The following is a 21,174-nucleotide window of genomic DNA, read 5'->3' as shown; positions in this document are numbered from 1 at the left end:
ACGAAATCACAAAGGTGAGTTTTGTTGATGTTATTGACTTATGTGGAGTGTGCTAATCAGACATATTTGGTCACGGCATGACTGCAAGCTAATCGATGCTAACATGCTATTTAGGCTAGCTGTATGTACATATTGCATCATTATGCCTCATTTGTAGCTATATTTACATCCAGCCTTTCCCTTCACCAACATTTAATGCCAAACAAACACATACCAATTGTTGGTTAGAAGGTTATCGTCAAATTCGTCCGCGCTTCCTCCCGTGCCGCTGTCTGTCATGATATGGCTCAAAAGCTTCTGTTTCTTCTTTAATTTTGTTTTTGGTACCTGCCTCCACACTCCAACCATCCGTTTCAATACATGCGTAATCTGTTGAATCGCTTACGACGCTGAAATCCGAGTCTGAATCCGAGCTACTATGCTATACCTTTCTGTGCTATCCGCCATGTTTGTTTCTGGTGGCTTCAAGCAGTGACGTCACAGGACAATAGACGGGTGGATATAGCGATGGTGTAAATCAGGCACTTTGAAGCCGTTTTTCAGGATATTGCGTGATGGGTAAAATTTTGAGAAAAACTTCGAAAAATAAAATAAGCCACTGGGTACTGATTTTTATTGCTTTTAACCCTTCAGAAATTGGGATAATGTTCCCCTTTAAACTTTCATGCAGAGAGGGAAATCACAACTAAGTCAATTAAACAAAAGTGTATTTTTTAAAGTTATTAAGCAATGGCACAAACATTCATGTCATTTACAAAACAGAATGTGCAAGATTGTCAGAGACATTTTAAGTGTCAAATAAAAATGAGTTGAATAATAGGAAATCAAATAGTATTCGTCCTTCACTATGTGGTATGTTACTACGGACGTTATGAAATTATCTTCATTCTCTAACGAGTGACTTTTCAAATTATGCTAAATATTAGCAGTAATGCTACTTTTTATAGCAACACTTTTGCCCCACACTTGACAAATTACGGTTGTCTGTTCGACATATTCCCACTTGAAGCCGAACCACCGCCAGACGATGGACCCCCTGCTGTTTTTATTGGGAATTAAGTCTTCCTTCATTTGTTACCAGATCCGCACCTTCTTTCTCTCGTATTACCACTCGTACAGCTACATTAGCATAACAGCTAACGTTACCCAGTCTGCTACCTCTCTGCTGAGCAAGGGCGTATACGTATGTGATGTATGACGTGACAGTATGTGACGTGTGTAAGTTTGTGCGCCTGCCTGTCTGTGAGAGGGAGAGACAGGAGGAGCGAGAAGAGCCTGAATTGTACGCCCGCAGCTAAAAGCAACTGCGTGAGAACGTATACTCGAATATTACGATATCGTCATTTTCTATATCGCCCAGAGACAAACTCGCGATATATCGTGTATATTGATATATCTCCCATTGTATATATATATATATATACACACACATACATATATGTATACATATATAATATGTATATATGCATACACACACACACATTTATACATATACACCAGTACGAATGAAGTACCATTGTGGTAATGAATCAAAAACAGTACTTTACTGCTTTTGAAAAGTACCGGTGTTTTGTTTTTTTAACGGCATATCGGCGTGCCGTCATCACGTCGTGACATTGGTGGGTAAAACGAGCAGAGGCGCATGTTAGGCAACGCACACGCAAGGAGTAACTACAAGCAGAAACAGTGTGTAGACAGAAGAGGGAGAATGTATCCATTTTGGCTTAAAAACTAACAATAAAGGTGAAGTTATAACAGTCAAACATTGCTCTGTAAGTGCTGTTTTTAGACATGTCTAGCTTGCTAGCGGCTAACCTCTATCTGCAGTATCGAAATACATTTTGGAACCGGTACAAGTATCTATCTATCTATATATATATATATACATATATATATATATATATATATTAGGGCTGTGAATCTTTGGGTGTCCCACGATTCGATTCAATATCGATTCTTGGGGTCACGATTCGATAATATATCGATTTTTTTCGATCCGATTCGATTCTCGATTCAAAAACGATATTTTTCCGATTTTAAAGGATTCTGTATTCATTCAATACATAGATTTCAGCAGGCTCTACCCCAGTGTGCTGAGATGCTAGCAAAGTAGTAGATTTAAAAAAAACTAAAAGCTTTTATAATTGTAAAGGACAATGTTTTATCAACTGATTGCAATAATGTAAATTTGTTTTAACTATTAAACGAAACAAAAATATGACTTATTTTATCTTTGTGAAAACATTGGACAGATTGTGTTGTCAAGCTTATGAGATGCGATGCGAGTGTAAGCCACTGTGACACTATTGTTCGTTTTTATTATTTTTATAAATGTCTAATGATAATGTCAGTGTGAGGGATTTTTAATCACTGCTATGCTGAAATTATAACTAATATTGATACTGTTGTTGATAATATTCATTTTTGTTTCATTACTTTTGGTTTGTTCTGTGTTGTGTTTGTGTCTCCTCTCAATTGTTCTGTTTATTGCAGTTCTGAGTGTTGCTGGGTCAGGTTCGGTTTTGGAATTGGACTGCATTGTTATGGTATTGCTGTGTAGTGGTTTGTTGGATTGATTTAAAAAAATAATAATAATAATTAAATAAATAAAAAAATAAAAAAATATTTTTTAAAAATGAGAATCGATTCTGAATCGCACAACGTAAACGATTCGATTAGTATTCGAATTAAATTTTTCCCACACCCCTAATGTTCTTTTTCTCCTAACTCCCACTCTCCCTTGTGGAGGGGGTCCGGTCCGATCCGGTGGCCATGTACTGCTTGCCTGTGTATCGGCTGGGGACATCTCTGCGCTGCTGATACGCCTCCGCTTGGGATGGTTTCCTGCTGGCTCCGCTGTGAACGGGACTCTCGCTGCTGTGTTGGATCCGCTTTGGACTGGACTCTCGCGACTGTGTTGGATCCATTATGGATTGAACTTTCACAGTATCATGTTAGACCCGCTCGACATCCATTGCTTTCCTCCTCTCCAAGGTTCTCATAGTCGTCATTGTCACCGACGTCCCACTGGGTCATTATTGTCACCGATGTCCCACTGGGTGTGAGTTTTCCTTGCCCTTATGTGGGCCTACCGAGGATGTCGTAGTGGTTTGTGCAGCCCTTTGAGACACTAGTGATTTAGGGCTATATAAGTAAACATTGATTGATTGATATATATATACACACATACATATTTTTACATTTAAAATAATTCCTCCCCCCACAAGTATGGGAAACACTGAAATATGTCAATTTTTTAAAAAGCTGTCAGCCATAATAAATGCACCCCACTCGTCTACTGTACCATGTCGATATGCAAAAATACCACTATCGTCATGGAATATAAGCAAACAATGTATGTTTACACGACATTCGACAACAATGCAGGCTCTACAAAGGTTTAACACACATCATTGGTTTGTTGTGCAAGATTCGATGACACTATTTAAGTGGATTTAGGCAGGGAGATTGTTTTTTTTTATAAGCTCTAACACATGCTGTCTGTTTATATCCTTCTATAGACTCCCTTTGCTCATCTAGTTAAGGTCAGTGTGTGTCATTCTGAGTGGTATGCATAGCAAACATGCTGGAATGAAGCACTCTGTGGTCCCAGAGTCCAAGTGCCACCACAAGTAGGTGGTGTGAGTGTGAGAGCTTTCAGGAATAATAGCCTCTGTGTGTGTGTGAGTGTGTGTGTTGTACAGTATACGTACAAGCATGCCACCTTGTGGAGAAGGACAGACATCATTCTCCTCCAGTTGGCCTTTTCCTGTAAAGGAGTACAAATAATAACCATCAGTCAATCCGTACAAAATGTATTTTAAGACCAAAGTCTGTGGATAATTCCCAGTGTTTGAATTGAACTGTGACTGAATAATGCTCCAGAGGTTTTCAAGGATACCACTTCTCTTAATCTATAAGATAAAACCTTTTTTGAACATTGACTGAGAGTCAGAGCGACAGGGAATGTTTAAAAAAAAAAAAGATAGCAAAAGCGCACTCTTGCTAAAGCAATAGGATCATAATGTCGACTCAAATCCTGGAGGATAATGAATTAAATTAACTTTTCATTTCATCTCGCCCACTTTATCTGAAACTGGAAGAGTATGCAGATAAGCTTAGGTTTAATCTCTTGATGGGCAATTATGTTTCCTGTCCATTGTCAGCCTTCAAATGTGTGTCATTGCACAAAGTGGACATTCTTCACAATGTGGGAACCTTTAACACACTTTTCCTTGACTACAGACAGTGTGGAAAGTTGACAGTTTCGACATCATCTGTGTTCTCCTGAGCCAATGAATGTTGGCAGTGTTGAATGAATATTGGTTAAAAGTTTCCACTTGAAAACATATTAGAATTGTAACCTCTGGTCCTTCATCTAAAATGGAAAAAACAACATTTTTGTCCTCTTGACAAAAAATGACTAATTAAAAATGCTTTTTGTTCTTAAAAATCCATCCTAACAAACTATACCATCCTTTGAAGTAATATTTTGTTTCCAAGTTTTATTCTTCAAATCTGTCTGCCAGATGGGGCTACATTTTCCCATTCAAAGCATGCAGTCAAAATGTCTGATTTGTATTATTAGTGTGTTTTTTAGGGCTTTCAAACAACTAAAATATAAAATCACTGTTAATTGCATTTTGTCTGAAGTTAGCACGGATTTAATCACTATTCATTTTTATCTTCCAGGTGGTCTGCGGACGTACTGCTAGAACTTAAGGTACTGAATATTTTGGTTGATTAGACTTTCTTAGTTTTTTTAGGGACCGAATGTCCCTTTGGGACGGAGGACCCTATTGTATTTCTAAGGTTTTATTATTATTCCGCCGCCTCTTTGAGCTGTAATTTGACCCCCTTAACATGCTTCAAAACTCACCAAATTTTACACACATCAGGACTGGCGAAAATTGCCATCTAAAAAAAAACAACCAAAAAAACCCAAAACTCAAAATTGCGCTTTAGCGCCCCCTAGGAAAAAACAGACAAAACTGCTTGTAAATTCCGTTATGAATGTCGTAGAAATGAAACAAAAACCTCTATGTAGGTCTGACTTAGACCTACATTTCATAACATCCTTCAGCAAAAAAAATCAACAGAAAGTTGGCAAACACCCCTTCAAAACAAAAGTTTCCTAAAAAAATTGATTTCTGCCTTATTTGAGCTGTAATTTGACCCCCTTAAAATGCTTCAAAACTCACCAAAACATCAGGACTGGCGAAAATTGCGATCTAATAAAAAAAAAAAAAACCCCAAAACTTAAAATTGCGCTCTAAAGCCCCCTAGGAATAAAACACGGACAACACTGCTTTTGGGAAGAAAACACAGACAAAACTGCCTGTAACTTCCGGTAAGAATGTCGTAGAGACATGAAACAAAAACCTCTATGTAGGTCTCACTTAGACCTACATTTTATTAGTTTAAATCCTTCAGGAAAAATCAACAGGAAGTTGGCAATTACCCCTTCAAAAGAAAAATGTTGTAAAAAATATCACCTTTTTTCAAACATTATCTCCTCTGAGCGTATTTATTGCGTCGGCTTCAAACTCGCACAGGAACGAGATTGAACCCTTCTGATTAAAAGTTGCACAAAGAGTTTTTCTGACTGCACCGGTTTTGATTTTACGGGCCTTCAAAGAACTGCTACGCTGATGCTGCTGCGCTGATGCCGTCTCAAGATGGCCGCTTAAAAGCAGGAAGCACCAGCGTGACCACACAATGCAGAGAGGGTAGGTACTGTGCGGGTAAAGATATGTTGACTAAGTGAAAGAAGGAGGCACCAGTTTGACACCAAGATAGAGAGAAGGTAGGTCATGTGCAGGTAAAGATATGTTGTCTGGGTGATGGCAGGAAGCACCAGCATGTATGGGTGAAAGAAAGAAGCACCAGTGTGACCCCAGGATGCAGGGAAGGTAGGTAATGTGCAGGTAAAGATATGTTGAATGGGTAAAGGCAGAAAACACCAGCAAAAGTCGGTCCCGTCCATCGCTGCTTGTAGCTTTAATTTTCATTTGTATTCCCTATGCAATTTTTGTGCAAATTAAAATACACATTAACATTGATTAAACACACTAGTGCAGTTGAAAAAGCAGCAGTGACACCTTACTCACTCTATCTTGCGGTTAGAAAATAAAAATATGAATAATATTTGATTGTATTCATGTTAGCATTTAAAATAACTCGTACTGTAATTACCTGCAGGTGATTTGCGTGCCAATTATCAGCTAGCGATTAGCGCACCATGTGTCAACTAGCAATTAATGCATCAGTTGTCAGCTAGTTATTAGCAGCACTAAACTATATTATTGGATTGTCTGATTTTTGCTCCATCAGTTTGGGGGTCCTTGGCCTGGAAAACATTCAGATCATTTTGAAGTGGAATACTATGAAGATGAAACTGGACAGAAGGAGGTTCTGTGCTGGCATTTGGGGCTTGACTTGCACAGGTGATGACTCTGCTCGCACCGGCAGCAAATGCGGATGGCTTTGATCTTGTCGGGAGACCCACCCGCGGAGTGGGGGGCTAGTTTTTCCATTCAGTGTGCACTTTTCCTGTTCCTACTTTTGGCAGCGGCGCCGTGCCGGTGCGTTTTTCCACGTTTACGGCGGAATGGAATGAAAAGTCAAAGGAAATGACATTTTCAGTTCAAATTTGTCCAAGATCCAGCTTACAGTTAGAGGGTAGAACGAGAACACTGATGGGCAGCACCCAGTGAATAAAGGGGGGAAAAAAGGTAAGGAGAGATAAAAGCAAGTCCCAAACTAAACTGCTGTGGGGGGGATGCTCAGTTTGAGACCAGGAAAAAGGCACATACCGTATTCCTTGAATTGCCGCCGGGCATATAGTATGCGTCTGCCTTGGATTACTGCCGGGTCAAACTCGCTTTGCAAAATAATTAGCACATGCTTAGAATAACCGCCGGGTCAGTAGGATTTAAGGTCCAAGCTATTGAATACCGGTATGCTAAAAAGAACAGTAAACAGCTGTGTTTTATAAATATACCGTAGCTGCGTGTGTCAAATATGAGTCATTAAATGACTCCCGCCTCCTGGTGGTAGAGGGCGCTAGTGGTCCTTCTTGCAACTACTCGGCTACAGAAGAAGTGACAATGAGTGACGTGATATGTGCTGGGACAGATATACCGCGGGGGATGCACGACGGACCTTTTAGGATGTAACACTCCTATGCTGGCTATGTAAACAACCGGGCTGAAATAAAGCATGTTCCAGTTCTAAATACCCAGTGTATTATTTACCGGTATACAAGAACACCTCATGGAGGCAGCGGTGGGATAAAAAGATCACCCACGGAGCAGAACGGGAGGGGGAGCTTACCGAAGATAATTCTGTCGTCGCCCGCACTTGAGGAGCCGAGCTAACTAATAGCAGCGGTCCTTTTTTTTCTTTGTCATGAAAAAGAGACGTTTCTGTCATGAAAAAGGGAGGTTTTTGTGGTTGGTGCACTAATTGTAAGTGTATATTGTGTTTTCATGTTGATTTAATAAAAAAATATATATATTTATTTATTTATTTATTTATTTTTTAAATAAAAATTAATAAAAAAAATCTTCTGCGGCCCGGTGGTTGGGGACCACTGGGTTAAAATCCAATCTGCACTTCGTTAAAATATATAACAAATTGGACCAAGCTATATTTCTAACAAAGACAAATCATTATTTCTCCTAGATTTTCCAGAACAAAAGTTTTAAAAGAATTTCAAAACACTTTGAAATAAGATTTAAATTCGATTCTACAGATTTTCTGGATTTGCCAGAATAGTTTTTTTGAATTTTAACCATAATAAGTTTGAAGAAATATTTCACAATTATTCTTCATCGAAAAAACGGAAGCTAAAAAGGAAGAATTAAATTTAAATGTATTTATTATTCTTTACAATAAAAAAATACATTTACTTGAACATTGATTTAAATTGTCAGGAAAGAAGAGGACGGAATTTAAAAGGTAAAAAGGTATTTGTGTTTAAAAATCCTAAAATAATTTTTAAGGTTATATTTTTTTCTCTAAAAAATTTTTTCTGAAAGTTATGAGAAGCAAAGTAAAAAAAATAATGAATTTATTTAAACAAGTGAAGACCAAGTCTTTAAAATATTTTCTTGGATTTTCAAATTCTGTTTGAGTTTTGTCTCTATTAGAATTAAAAATGTCCAGCAAAGCAAGACCAGCTTGCTAGTAAATAAATAAAAATTTTAAAATAGAGCCAGCTCACTGGTAAGTGCTGCTATTTGAGCTATTTTTAGAACAGGCCAGCGGGCGACTCATCTGGTCCTTACGGGCGACCTGGTGCCCGTGGGCACCGCGTTGGTGACCCCTTCCATAGACTATAAAAATGTGAGCCTTTACCTCCCTGCTTGGCACTCAGCATCAAGGCTTGGAATTGGGGGTTAAATCACCAAAAATGATTCCCGGGCGCGGCCACCGCTACTGCCCACTGCTCCCCTCACCTCCCAGGGGGTGAACTAAGGTGATGGGTCAAATGCAGAGAACACATTTCACCACACCCAGTGTGTGTGTGTGACTATCATTGCTACTTTAACTTTAGCTAGATAACACAGCCAGTCAGTCCAACAAAAGTCAGCATGCAACAGGTGTGTGTCCATGAAAAACAGGGAAGGAATTTGTGGTGTCTTTGCTAAGATGTCCTAGTCTCGAAGCAACGACCTTGTCACGTCGTTCCAGCCAGGAAAACAATCATAATTTAGAATCTTAATGTTTGAGCGAGCAAACACGAATTTAAACATTTAAATCTATGTCTATTTCTGGTCCTCAAATTCACCATACTTTCCCTTACAGAGTAGAGCAGACAGCTTCTCCAAGATGTTACCCAATTTGCGATTTAGCCTAGAAACCAGGAATGTTTGAGTGCACAGAGTACTGCCCAGCCTTCAATCATCTGAAGTACTTTCTATTCTATTATATTCTATTGTGGCAGCTTTTGGGAATCCTTCAACGGCTGCCAGCATCTTCCAATTCATGATTCCGAATAGGTAGAGAACTTCAACACCCTTGCCTAAAAGACTCACCAGGCCAGTCCAGCAAAAATACCTTTTGTCAGGACAGGCAGGTACCCACGAACCCGAGCTTGGAGTCAATAAAATCCTGTCAGATTCTTTGAGAAGAAAGTTGATCATTGTAACTGTTTAGATTTTGGAGGGCAGTGCAAAAAAGACTCCAAAAAAGTTAAGAGGAGACAAAACAAAAGAAGGAAAACCAAGAGAGATAAGGGGAGAGGAAAGGAAAAGCGTCCGCCTGTGTTGAGAGCCAGAAAAAATGGGCACACATGTCACGGCATCAACACGTAAGCAAATTGTAGAACAACATTTCTCAACGAGCTATTGCAAATAATTTAGGGATTTTACCATCTACGGTGCATAAAATCATCAAAAAGTTCAGAAAATCTGGAGAAATCACTGCAAGTAAGCGATGATATTACAAACTTTTGATCCCTCATGCGGTACTGCATCAAAAACCGACATCAGTGTGTGAAGGATATCACCACATGGGCTCAGAAACACTTCATAAAACCACTGTCATGAACTAAAGTTGGTCGCTACATCTGTAAGTGCAAGTTAAAACTCTACTATGCAAAGCCAAACCCATTTATCAACAATATCCTGAAACTCCGCCGGCTTGGCTGGGCCCGAGCTCACCTAAGGTGGACTGATGCAAATTGGAAAGGTGTTCTGTGGTCTGATGAGCCCACATTTCAAATTGTTTTTGGAAACAGAGGACGTGGTGTCCTCCAGAACAAAGAGGTAAATAACCATCCAGACTGTTATAGGCGCAAAGTTCAAAAGCCAGCATCTGTGATGGTATGGGGGTGTATTAGTGCCCAAGGCATGGGTAACTTACACATCTGTGAAGGCACCATTAATGCTGAAAGGTCCATGCAGGTTTTGGAACAACATATGTTGTGATCCAAGCAACGTTATCATGGACGCCCCTGCTTATTTGAGCAAGACAAGTGTTATAACGGCGTGGCTTTGTAAAAAAAGAGTGCGGGTACTTTCCTGGCCCGCCTGCAGTCCAGACCTGTCTCCCATCAAAAATGCGTGGCGCATTATGAAGCGTAAAATAAGGCCTACTGTGATAGGTGCCTAAGGCCTACTGAAAGCCACTACTACCGACCACGCTGTCTGATAGTTTATATATCAATGATGAAATCTTAACATTGCAACACATGCCAAAGTTAGTTTACTAAATTGCAATTTTAAATTTCGCGCGAAGTAACCGGTTGAAAACGTCGCAGTATGATGACGCGTGCGCGTGACGTCACAGGTTGTAGCGGACATTTTGATCCAGCACCGATCCCAGCTATAAGTTGTCTGCTTTAATCGCATAATTACACAGTATTCTGGACATCTGTGTAGCTGAATCTTTTGCAATTTGTTCAATTAATAATGGAGACGTCAAAGAAGAAAGATGTAGGCGGGAAGCGGTGTATTGCGGCCGCCTTTAGCAACACAAAAACAGCCGGTGTTTCCTTGTTTACATTCCCGAAAGATGACGGTGAAGCTTTACTATGGAACAGAGCGGTCAAGCGAACATGGTTCCCGACCACATGTCAACCGGCAGGTTTCGGTGAGAAAATGGTGGCAATAAGTCGGCTCTTACCGTAGACATGAGCGGAGAACTTGCGTCGTTCCACCTGCACCTGTCAACGAGGCGGCTGCGGACTCTCTTGCCTCCTCCCACCGGCCGCCCCCGACCGTCGGATGCTTCCAACGTGAAGGAAGCATCGGTTGCCTTCGCCCCGTCGAGTAACGTGGCTTCCCTCGGAGACACTGCCGGTCGCCACACCCCTCCGACCTTCAGGTTGTACAGGTACGACCATATAATCTCACTAAAACACTAGCAACGCAATAAGCAGAAAAGGGATTTTCAAGAATTATCCTAGTAAATGTGTCTAATATCTGAATCGGTCTAAGTTTTTTTTTTTTTTCTAGTCCTTCACTTTCCTCATCCACAAATTGTTCATCCTCGCTCAAATTAATGGGGAAATCGTCGCTTTCTCGGTCCGAATCCCTCTCGCAGCTGGTGGCCGTGATTGTAAACAATGTTCAGATGTGAGGAGCTCCACCACCCGTGATGTCACTTGCACATCGTCTGCTACTTCCGGTAAAGGCAAGGCTTTTCTATCAGCACCAAAAGTTGCGAAATTTATCGTCGATGTTCTCTACTAAATCCTTTCAGCCAAAATATGGCAATATGGCGAAATGATCAAGTATGACATAGAATGGACCTGCTATCCCCGTTTGAATAAGACAATCTCATTTTAGTAGTTAAACGCCAGAAGAAGACACTTGACTTTGATTACTTTGTGTTGTTTTCAGAGCAAATGATGTCAAATATGTCCTAAAGTTATCCCAAATAAGCCATACCTTTTGTTAGGGGTTCGCTGAAAGCACTTCCTGTCGCACTTTTGAACATTTTAAAAGTCATTTTTGGCTGACATTTGTAACACGTTGACCACAGCTAGCTAAAGGGAGTTTGGCACAAATGAGCTTTTTTTTTCTAAAGCACTGGTGTGTTCACTTACACTAAGAAAACACGGCCATCATACCTGAAACATTTTCAACACGATCACAAAATCCACTGTGTTTTTCAAATTCCTATGCCAATACATCAATATGATGGACTTCTAGTACGTTTCGATTTGTGGCATCCTCCTGTCTGTGTTGGTAATTTCACGTAGACGTGATCCTCACCCCAATTGTGACACTTTGTACGGAGTGTCCTTGAACGCACCACTTTTCTGACAGTTCGCTGGTGGGTTCGGGGGACTCGCAGGGCTCGCTAAAGCACGCGAAGAATGGCGGATTGGCTTCTTCCACCTGCCAAGGAGCAGAGGTTGGTCTATATTTGTCATAACAACATTTAACGACTATTATACCCGGTTTAGTGTACAGAACGATGTCAACACAGCTAAAACGGCAGCTCCTGGCCAAGCTCCCCCCCACCCGATCGTCAGTGTTTTGGTGGAAATGCACCGAACTTCCGTGGAAAACTTTTACCGAAACAAGGTTTTGTTGATTTCACTTTCGTTTTATGGATGCACATTCCCCCCCCCCCAAACGACTCGTTTATTCGAATTTTTATTTTGCAAAACAAAGAAATTGATCAACAAAACGTTTTTGTTTTTTTGGGTGTCGACGAGCAATAACATCTAAAAAAAACTTGTTTGAATCCCGTTTCATTTAACAAGTATCTATATTCCTAGTAAGCAGAAAGTGAAGAACGGTATATCATAACAATCGGGTACCATTGTGCCTGACTAAAATGTCCTCGGACCCCCACACAGAATTTATTTAAAACATGTCAAAAGGAGGACTGTCAACAATATAAATCTATGTGCACACATCACACCAAATTGTAGGCAAAGACTGATTTGATCACGCACCAAACATTATTTAACCATACATTTTTATTTTCTTACAGGCTCGTCCGCGGTCTGGCTTTAAAAATTGCTACTTCCGGTTTGGTCCATTTTTTTTTTAAATATAAATTTCAACAATAACAAACAGATGGGAAACAATAAACAAAATAGTTCAACAACAGTATAAAACATTACAAAACATGATAAAAACAGTACAAAACAGCGCCTGGGGGTTGTATATTCAAACTAACAAAAATAGAGTACAAAAAACAAATATATATATATGTAATAAACTAGGGTCATTCAGATTCATTAAACAACTTAAATTTGGAACACAGCATCATTGTTTTCACATATATTTTTGTTGTTAGAGGTAGAGAGCGTTTTAAAGTAAAGTTAAAAATCTTTTTTAAAGGCACAAAAGACAGGTCGGGTATTGAGAAATTTACATTTATGAATATAAAACTCAGCCAATAGAATAATGAGGTTGCAAAGGTAGAATTCCTTTTCAAATTTTTGTTCAATTTATATATATATATATTTATATAGCGCTTTACATAGTGAAACCCAATACATTTAAACCAGTGTGGGTGGCACTGGGAGCACATGGGTATAGTGTCTTGCCCAAGGACACAACGGCAGTGACTAGGATGGCGGAAGCGGGGAATCGAACCTGCAACCCTCAAGTTGCTGGCACAGCCGCTCTACCAACCGAGCTATACCGCTGTTCATACAGTGTAAAACTAAAAATCACATCTTTAAAGTTTGGTCTGTTTTTCAGTTTTGGTTATGTGCCTAGAGTTTTCTGTTCTTTTTGTCATGTCCCAAAAAATAATAATTGTGTAAGACATTTTAGTTAGAGTCAGAGGCCTTTACTTGGAAAAATTAAACATCTGTGTTTGTCTATTTGTCCTTTTCCGTTTACTGGGGATTTATATTGTTATGAAATCCATCCATCCATCCATTTTTTACCGCTTATTCCCTTTGGGGTCGCGGGGGGCACTGGCGCCTATATCAGCTACAATCGGGCGGAAGGCGGCGTACATCCTGGACAATCATCGGAGGGCCAACACAGATAGACAGACAACATTCACACTCACATTTACACACTAGGGACCATTTAGTGTTGCCAATCAACCTATCCCCAGGTGCATGTCTTTGGAGGTGGGAGGAAGCCGGAGTACCCGGAGGGAACCCACACAGTCACGGGGAGAACATGCAAACTCCACACAGAAAGATCCCGAACCCGGGATTGAACCCAGGACTTCTCAGGACCTTCGTGTTTGAGGCAGACACACTAACATTAACACCGTGAAGCCAATTACCCCCTAATCAGAGCAAAATATTTTAGTTGAAAAAAAGAGATAAAGAAGTAAAATACAACACTATGTCATCAGTTTGTAATTTATTAAATTGTATAACAGTGCAAAATATTGCTCATTTGCAGCGGTTTTTCTTGAACTATTTGGAAAAAGAGATAAAGTAACTGAAAACTTGTTGAAAAATAAACAAGTGATTCAATTACAAATAAAGATTTCTACACATAGAAGTAATTATCACCTTAAAGTGCCCTCTTTGGGGATTGTAATAGAGATCCATTTGGATTCATCAACTTAATTCTAAACATTTCTTCACAAAAAAAGAAATCTTTAACATCAATATTAATGAACATGTCCACAAAAAATGTAGCTGTCACACTAAATCGCATTGTTGCATTTCTTTTCACAGTTTATGAATTTACATTCATATTTTGTTGAAGTATTATTCAATAAATATATTTATAAAGGATTTTTGAATTGTTGCTATTTTTAGAATATTTTGTGAAAAATCTCACATACCCCTTGGCATACCTTCAAGTACCCCCATTTGAGAACCACTGCCGTAGTAATTATCCCCGCCTTTACTTAGAAAATTAAACATCCGTGTTGGTCTATTTGTCCTTTTCCGTTTAAATTGTTATATGAAATTAAGATCAAACCTTCTAAAGAAAAAGTAAAGTACAACGCTTAGTATTTTTGTTTTATTTTTTGCACTTTTAAATGAAATTCAATTGAACCAATCGTGTGTTTTTTTTTTTGGTTTTTCAATTTCCATTCATGAAAGTAAAATTCAGCTAGTAAAACAAACACTGACCTAAACACCTTCAGTTGTGAGAGTATAGTTTGTGAAGTTTGTCTTTCTGTTTCCAAAGTTGAAAGGATAAGATGAAGCAGGCCTGTCAGCACTGATAACAAAAATGTCATGGTCAAAGTTCAATATTTGTCCTGTTAAATGTTGCGTGTGTGTGTTCTCTCTGCTGTTTTGCAGCTCCTGGCTACTGAGTTGGCTTCCATCTTGGTGCCCTACTTCCCCCTCTCAGCTTAAAGATGCAGAAGAGAAAATGCTGAAAAGTAGGAAGCTGCCAAAGTACTCAAAGTCATTGCCAGAAACATGCCATGTATCTCTTTGCGTCACAGGTGTAAAGCAGCCTTTTTCCAGACAGCACGTCCACATCTCCAACGAAAACTACCTGTGGACCATAGCCTTTTCCAACCACGGCCATCCATCCGTCCCGCAGCTCCAAGCCCCGTCGAGACCTCCTCTGGTTTTGCTGCACGGCTTTGGCGGCGGCGTTGCCCTCTGGGCCCAAAACCTGGACTCTCTCTCCAGCAGCGGCCCGGTTTACGCTCTGGACCTGCTGGGCTTTGGCCAAAGCAGCCGCCCTATGTTCAGCACCGACCCCGAGGGGGCCGAGGACCAATTTGTGGAAGCCCTGGAGGAGTGGAGGGAGAAGCTGGGCCTGGAGGAAATGGTGCTGCTGGGACACAACCTCGGAGGATATTTGTCTGCCGCCTACACACTCAGACACCCCCAGAGGTGCGTCTTAAAATTCCCTTCTTTTCAAAAATCAATCAAATCAAACACTTTTAATACACAGGCAAGTGGCAACACAAAGTCTTTACACAAAAAAAGAAAGAAAACACAGCACTATTGACAATAATAAAACACGGCATTGCACTGAGTAAAAACACCACCTGGAGAATAACTAACGCCATCTAAAAAAAATAGCATGGAATATATAATAGAATTGTACGGACCAGAGCCGGCAGTAAGTCGGACACATTTCCAGTGAGGGTTGGACTCCGCCAAGGCTGCCCTTCGTCACCGATTCTGTTCATAACTTTTATGGACAGAATTTCTAGGCGCAGTGAAGGTGTTGAGGGGTTCCGGTTTGGTGACCGCAGGATTAGGTCTCTGCTTTTTGCAGATGATGTGGTCCTGATGGCTTCATCTGACCCGGGATCTTCAGCTCTCGCTGGATCGGTTCGCAGCCGAGTGTGAAGCGACCGGAATGAGAATCAGCACCTCCAAGTCCGAGTCCATGGTTCTCGCCCGGAAAAGGGTGGAATGCCATCTCCGGGTTGGGGAGGAGACCCTGCCCCAAGTGGAGGAGTTCAAGTACCTAGGAGTCTTGTTCACGAGTGAGGGAAGAGTGGATGGTGAGATCGACAGGCGGATCGGTGCGGCGTCTTCAGTAATGCGGACGTTGTACCGATCCGTTGTGGTGAAGAAGGAGCTGAGCCGGAAGGCAAAGCTCTCAATTTACCGGTCGATCTACGTTCCCATCCTCACCTATGGTCATGAGCTTTGGGTCACGACCGAAAGGATAAGATCACGGGTACAAGCGGCCGAAATGAGTTTCCTCCGCCGGGTGGCGGGTCTCTCCCTTAGAGATAGGGTGAGAAGCTCTGTCATCCGGGAGGAACTCAAAGTAAAGCCACTGCTCCTTCACATGGAGAGGAGCCAGATGAGGTGGTTCGGGCATCTGGTCAGGATGCCACCCGAACGCCTCCCTAGGGAGGTGTTTAGGGCACGTCCAACCGGTAGGAGGCCAGGGGAAAGACCCAGGACACGTTGGGAAGACTATGTCTCCCGGCTGGCCTGGGAATGCCTCGGGATCCCCCGGGAAGAGCTAGACAAAGTGGCTGGGGAGAGGGAAGTCTGGGTTTCCCTGCTTAGGCTGTTGCCCCCGCGACCCGACCTCGGATAAGCGGAAGAAGATGGATGGATATAATAGAATAAAAGTGAGAAGAAATATATAATATATAAATACATTGATAACAACAACATTGAGAGACTAAAAGTAGCAATCCATCCATTTTCTACAGCTTATTCCCTTTGGGGTCGCTGGTGCCTATCTCAGCTACAATCGGGCAGAAGACGGCGTACACCCTGGACAAGTCGCCACCTCATCGCAGTAAAAGTAGTGGTAATAGCAATAAATAAATCAAATAGAAAATAACCCATTAAATATAAAAAACCTAAGATAAGTGTACCGTGAGCAGTAAAAAGCCTGATTAAAAGATTAGTCTTTAACCTTTTTAAAAATATATATAATCTGTCCCTGCAGTCCTGATGCTCTCTCAGGCTTAGTATAATCAGTAACACCAATATTTGTATATATTTTGTTGTACAAGTACCTCCTAAACCAGAGAAAAGCATCACCATCCGCTCTATTGTTGTGCAAAACAGTGCACACTTGTAGCTGTTCTGTTGGGAACAGAAATACCGTAATTCTAGGCAGGCAAATACTATATACCCGGTTGGCAATTCAAGGAAATACGGTATTACATAACAGTATATACTTTATTAAATTGATATAATCCACCACAGGAGTCAGATTTTATATATTATTACGTAAATTATGTATTTATTTTCCATTTGCAAAAGCGAAAAAACCCAAACAGGAATTGCACTTCTGTCCTGTATCCAATACATAAACAGTATGTGTGTGTCAACATCATACTGTTTATATATCTGTCCTGCACCACACATGATTAACCTTGTCCAAAAATAAGATGGGAGTGGCTTTTGTTTAGTTTCTCGCTATAGTCCAAAAGAGACCGTATATGTCTAAAAACAAAATTTGTCAACTTGGGTTTCATGATTCTTAAGTTGTGTTCAGGCAAAAACACCAGAAAAAACCTCATCTATTTTGTCGAGGTTTGAGCTTCCTGAGTGCATTCCTGAGTGCATGGTTTTTAATTTAAGGGATTTACATGAAAAGAAAATGACGGAAGAGATAATTATGAGAAAAAAAGTTTTAAATGATGTCATATATTAAAAAAAAAAAAGAAGAAGAAGAAGGCCCGTCCATTTCACTCAATAACAATCTCAGCATGTTTTGTATTATACACTTTTCTGCTGTGTCGGCATTTTCTAAACTGTACCTTGACTTTTAGTATGTACATTGAGAATTGTGTGTGTGTGTGTAGGGTAAAACATCTGCTCCTGGTGGAGCCGTGGGGGTTCCCTGCCCGCCCTGACAACCCCCACCATAATTCCATCCCAGTGTGGATCCGAGCCATGGGGGCTGTGATGAGCCCCTTCAACCCGCTGGCTGGCCTCAGACTGGCTGGGCCTTTAGGTTAGTAACATATATTTTTATACGTTTACTAGGGATGCACAATATTATCGCCCGATAATGGCACTCATGACATCACACTGATAAAAGAGCCAATAATAATAATAATAAAGAGGAGAAGATCTATGAAAGCAGTCCGAAGCTGCTTGTGCTGCCAGGCAGAGACCTGGCATTATTAGCGGCGACCTCAGCGGCATAGCTCGGTTGGTAGAGCGGCTGTGCCAGCAACTTGAGGGTTGCAGGTTCGATTCCCGCTTCCGCCATCCTAGTCACTGCCGTTGTGTCCTTGGGCAAGACACGTTACCCACCTGCTCCCAGTGCCACCCACACTGGTTTAAATGTAACTTAGATATTGGGTTTCACTATGTAAAATGCGCTTTGAGTCACTAGAGAAAAAGTGCTATATAAATATAATTCACTTCAAATGTAAAGCCACAGGACTGATGAAAAAATATTTGAAAGAAAATACCTTAGAGCCCAAAAAACTTGACAACATGCGTTTGTTTACCTTCATGGTTCATAACTGTAAGTCAACTTTTAGGATTACTTAGTGGGAAAAAATCCATTTTGTCATTTCAACCCGGATTTCTTTATGTTGTACAATTGAAGTGGAGTGAATTGTATTTATATAGCGCTTTTCTCTAGTGACTCAAAGCGCTTTACATAGTGACACCCAATATCTAGGTTACATTTAAACCAGTGTGGGTTGCACTGGGAGCAGGTGGGTAAAGTGTCTTGCCCAAGGACACAACGGCAGTAACTAGGATGGCACAAGCGGGAATCGAACCTGCAACCCTCAAGTTGCTGGCACGGCCACTCTACCAACCGAGCTATGCCGCCGCTATTGAATGGTGCCTTTCTAAGGAGCAGGCACCCATCCATCCATCCATTTCCTACCGCTTATTCCCTTTTGGGGGTGGCGGGGGGCGCTGTCGCCTATCACAGCTACAATCGGGCGGAAGGCAGGGTACACCCTGGACAAGACGCCAGCAGGCACTTGTTGCACTATTGTATGAATGTCTGGGGAAAATATAATTAGATTGTTGTCAATCAACAAGAGATGTGACTCCACTTGTTTTGGTGTTGTTGCCAACAGCAATGCAGAATCTTTTTGGCTCACTTCTGTTAGCCTCATTTACACATACCGTATTTCCTTGAATTGCCGCCGGGTATATAGTATGCGCCTGCCTGGAATTACTCGTTTCGCTAAAATAATTAGCGCATGCTTAGCACTACCGCCGGCTCAGGATTAACTAATATTTTTATTAGCGCATGTCTAGAATTTCCACCGGGTCAAACTCGTCACGTCCTCTCATGGGATCCCCTCATATTAGCTGCGCCGTTTCCACGTTTAATCTCGCGAGCATGACACACGCGCTCACATGACCCGCTGCAGCCTATGGCGCTCTATATAATCCAGCGTTCCAAGATGGCTGCCAGGTGCTGTGGGTAAGCCTGTGGACATCTGAAGCCGGTATGTTTTAAAGTTGTCGTTTGCCTGCACATCGTAAAAACAACCGTCCAACATTTTACAACTGATTGTAAACTTATAGGTGCCGACCATCAGGGCCGAGTTGCGATGAGAGAGTGTGGCGATGTTAGGATATTAAGCCGAGTTGGTAAGTGAATTTGTTTGCTAATAGTAGCTACTAGCCGTACCCATGTATTTTCTATGGGCTGTTAGCATCAGGTTTTAATCCCATTTACTCCAATGTTTCTGATCCGATTGAATTTATATTTATGTCAAGTCTTTATTTTGGGTACTTACACACGGTGACTGAGTGTTGTGGCGTTTTAAGGCCATCTGCATTTTTTATGCTACATAACGTTTTTTTTATTAAATGTGCTTTTCATGATGGTATCCTTACATCACACTTAAATTTATAAGCGCAGGGCTAAATTTGCCGCATGCCTTTGGTAAGCGCCGGAGTGGGAAGAGGTTTTAAATTAATTACTGCTCCGGCGCTAATTCAAGGAAATACGGTAAATCGATTTTGGAAATTATTTATCGATTTAGAATTGGAATAAATAAAGAGTCCTGATTCAGAACACAAACAGACTATTTGTCCAAATGGCTGCATAAAACAAGGTTAAAAAAGGAATAAATTATAACATTTTAAAAGAACAAGTTAGTTTTTAGGATTGTAATAATGGTTTGGAGTGCATGAGAAAGCAGAAAGATAAAACCTAACTCTTGGACCACAAAGACCTGGCAGATAAAACCGCTGGATGCTTCACGTGCAGCTACTGCCATCTTGTGGAGTTCTTTTTTAACTATGCCAGGAGGTTGCCTACAGCCACAGACATTACTATGAAAGATGTGTTAACAAATGAAAGTAATATTGTCTTTTTTGGAAGAGTTCTGTGGTCTTTTAATATTTTTGTAGCTCAATCATAAGGTGGATCAAATACACATTACCCCAATTGAATATTTCACTTTTGAAATATTTGTATGATTTATTTGATGACATACCGTATTTCCTTGAATTGCCGCTGGGGCGCTAATTATTTTAAAACCTCTTCTCACTCCGGCGCTTACCAAAGGCATACGGTAAATTTAGGCCTGCGCTTATAAATGTGATTGTGATGTAAGGATACCATCATGAAAAGCACATTTAATAAAAAAAACGTTATTATGGTCTTACCTTTACTTATAAATGAAGTCCATGCGCAGCTCCTTCTGACCAAAAGCATCGATAACTTGTTTATAGAAGGCTTCCTTATCTTTCTTCAGTTTTAAAAGCCTCTCTGTCTCGATGGAGATCTTCCTTTATTACCTCCTGCTTCGATTGAAAGTCCAGTTTAGAAAACAGTTTTATTTTAGATATGTAATCCTCCATGTTAAAAGTGCAAGCGAGAGGAAAAAATAAACAATCGCTGCTCCTTCTTGCTGCTTGTTGTCACTTCTTCTGCAGCCGAGTTGTCGCAAGAAGGATCACTAGCGCCCTCTACCACCAGGAGGCGGGAGTCATATTTGACACACGCAGCTACGGTATATTAATAAAACATAGCTGCTTACTGTTCTTTTTAGCATATTCAATAGCTTGGACCTTCAATCCTACTGAATTGCTCTTAATCTTCTTCCCTTTATGCAATTTCAAATGATTGAAATCAGCCTCCTCCATTCTGAAAATGATGACAGGGGAAGTGTCACTCGTGACGTGACGAGTTTGACCCTGCGGAAATTCTAGACATGCGCTCATAAAAATAATATTTTGCGAAACGAGTTTGACCCGGCGTTAATCCTAAACTGGCGGTAATGCTAAGCATACGCTAATTATTTTTCAAAACCAGTTTGACCCGGCAGTAACTCTAGGCAGGCGCATACTATATACCCGGCGGCAATTCAAGGAAATACAGTATATGAATTAGTGAG

The 21,174-nt window shown here is 40.8% G+C and overlaps 1 protein-coding gene and 1 long non-coding RNA gene across 3 annotated transcripts in view; one reads left to right on the top strand and one right to left on the bottom strand.

The window, feature by feature from the left end:
* LOC133540077 (uncharacterized) overlaps positions 1–11,972 on the bottom strand; it is a 40,064-nt gene extending 28,092 nt beyond the window's left edge. For both annotated transcript variants that reach the window (XR_009803542.1, XR_009803543.1), the window contains exons 1-2: positions 11,400–11,972; positions 3,714–3,769 (exon numbers count right to left, since the gene is read on the bottom strand). This is a non-coding gene — a long non-coding RNA (uncharacterized LOC133540077). The remainder of the gene's footprint in view (positions 1–3,713; positions 3,770–11,399) is intronic.
* Positions 11,710–21,174, top strand: part of abhd5a (abhydrolase domain containing 5a) — a 15,330-nt gene continuing 5,865 nt past the window's right edge. The window contains exons 1-4 of the mRNA XM_061882563.1: positions 11,710–11,868; positions 14,702–14,784; positions 14,851–15,250; positions 17,650–17,801. Coding sequence (XP_061738547.1) covers positions 11,831–11,868; positions 14,702–14,784; positions 14,851–15,250; positions 17,650–17,801 — 673 coding nt within the window. The 5' untranslated portion in view covers positions 11,710–11,830. The remainder of the gene's footprint in view (positions 11,869–14,701; positions 14,785–14,850; positions 15,251–17,649; positions 17,802–21,174) is intronic.

This window comes from Nerophis ophidion, linkage group LG21 (assembly GCF_033978795.1).
Source record: "Nerophis ophidion isolate RoL-2023_Sa linkage group LG21, RoL_Noph_v1.0, whole genome shotgun sequence".
Lineage (NCBI taxonomy): Eukaryota > Metazoa > Chordata > Actinopteri > Syngnathiformes > Syngnathidae > Nerophis > Nerophis ophidion.
This window is presented reverse-complemented; position numbering and strand designations above follow the sequence as displayed.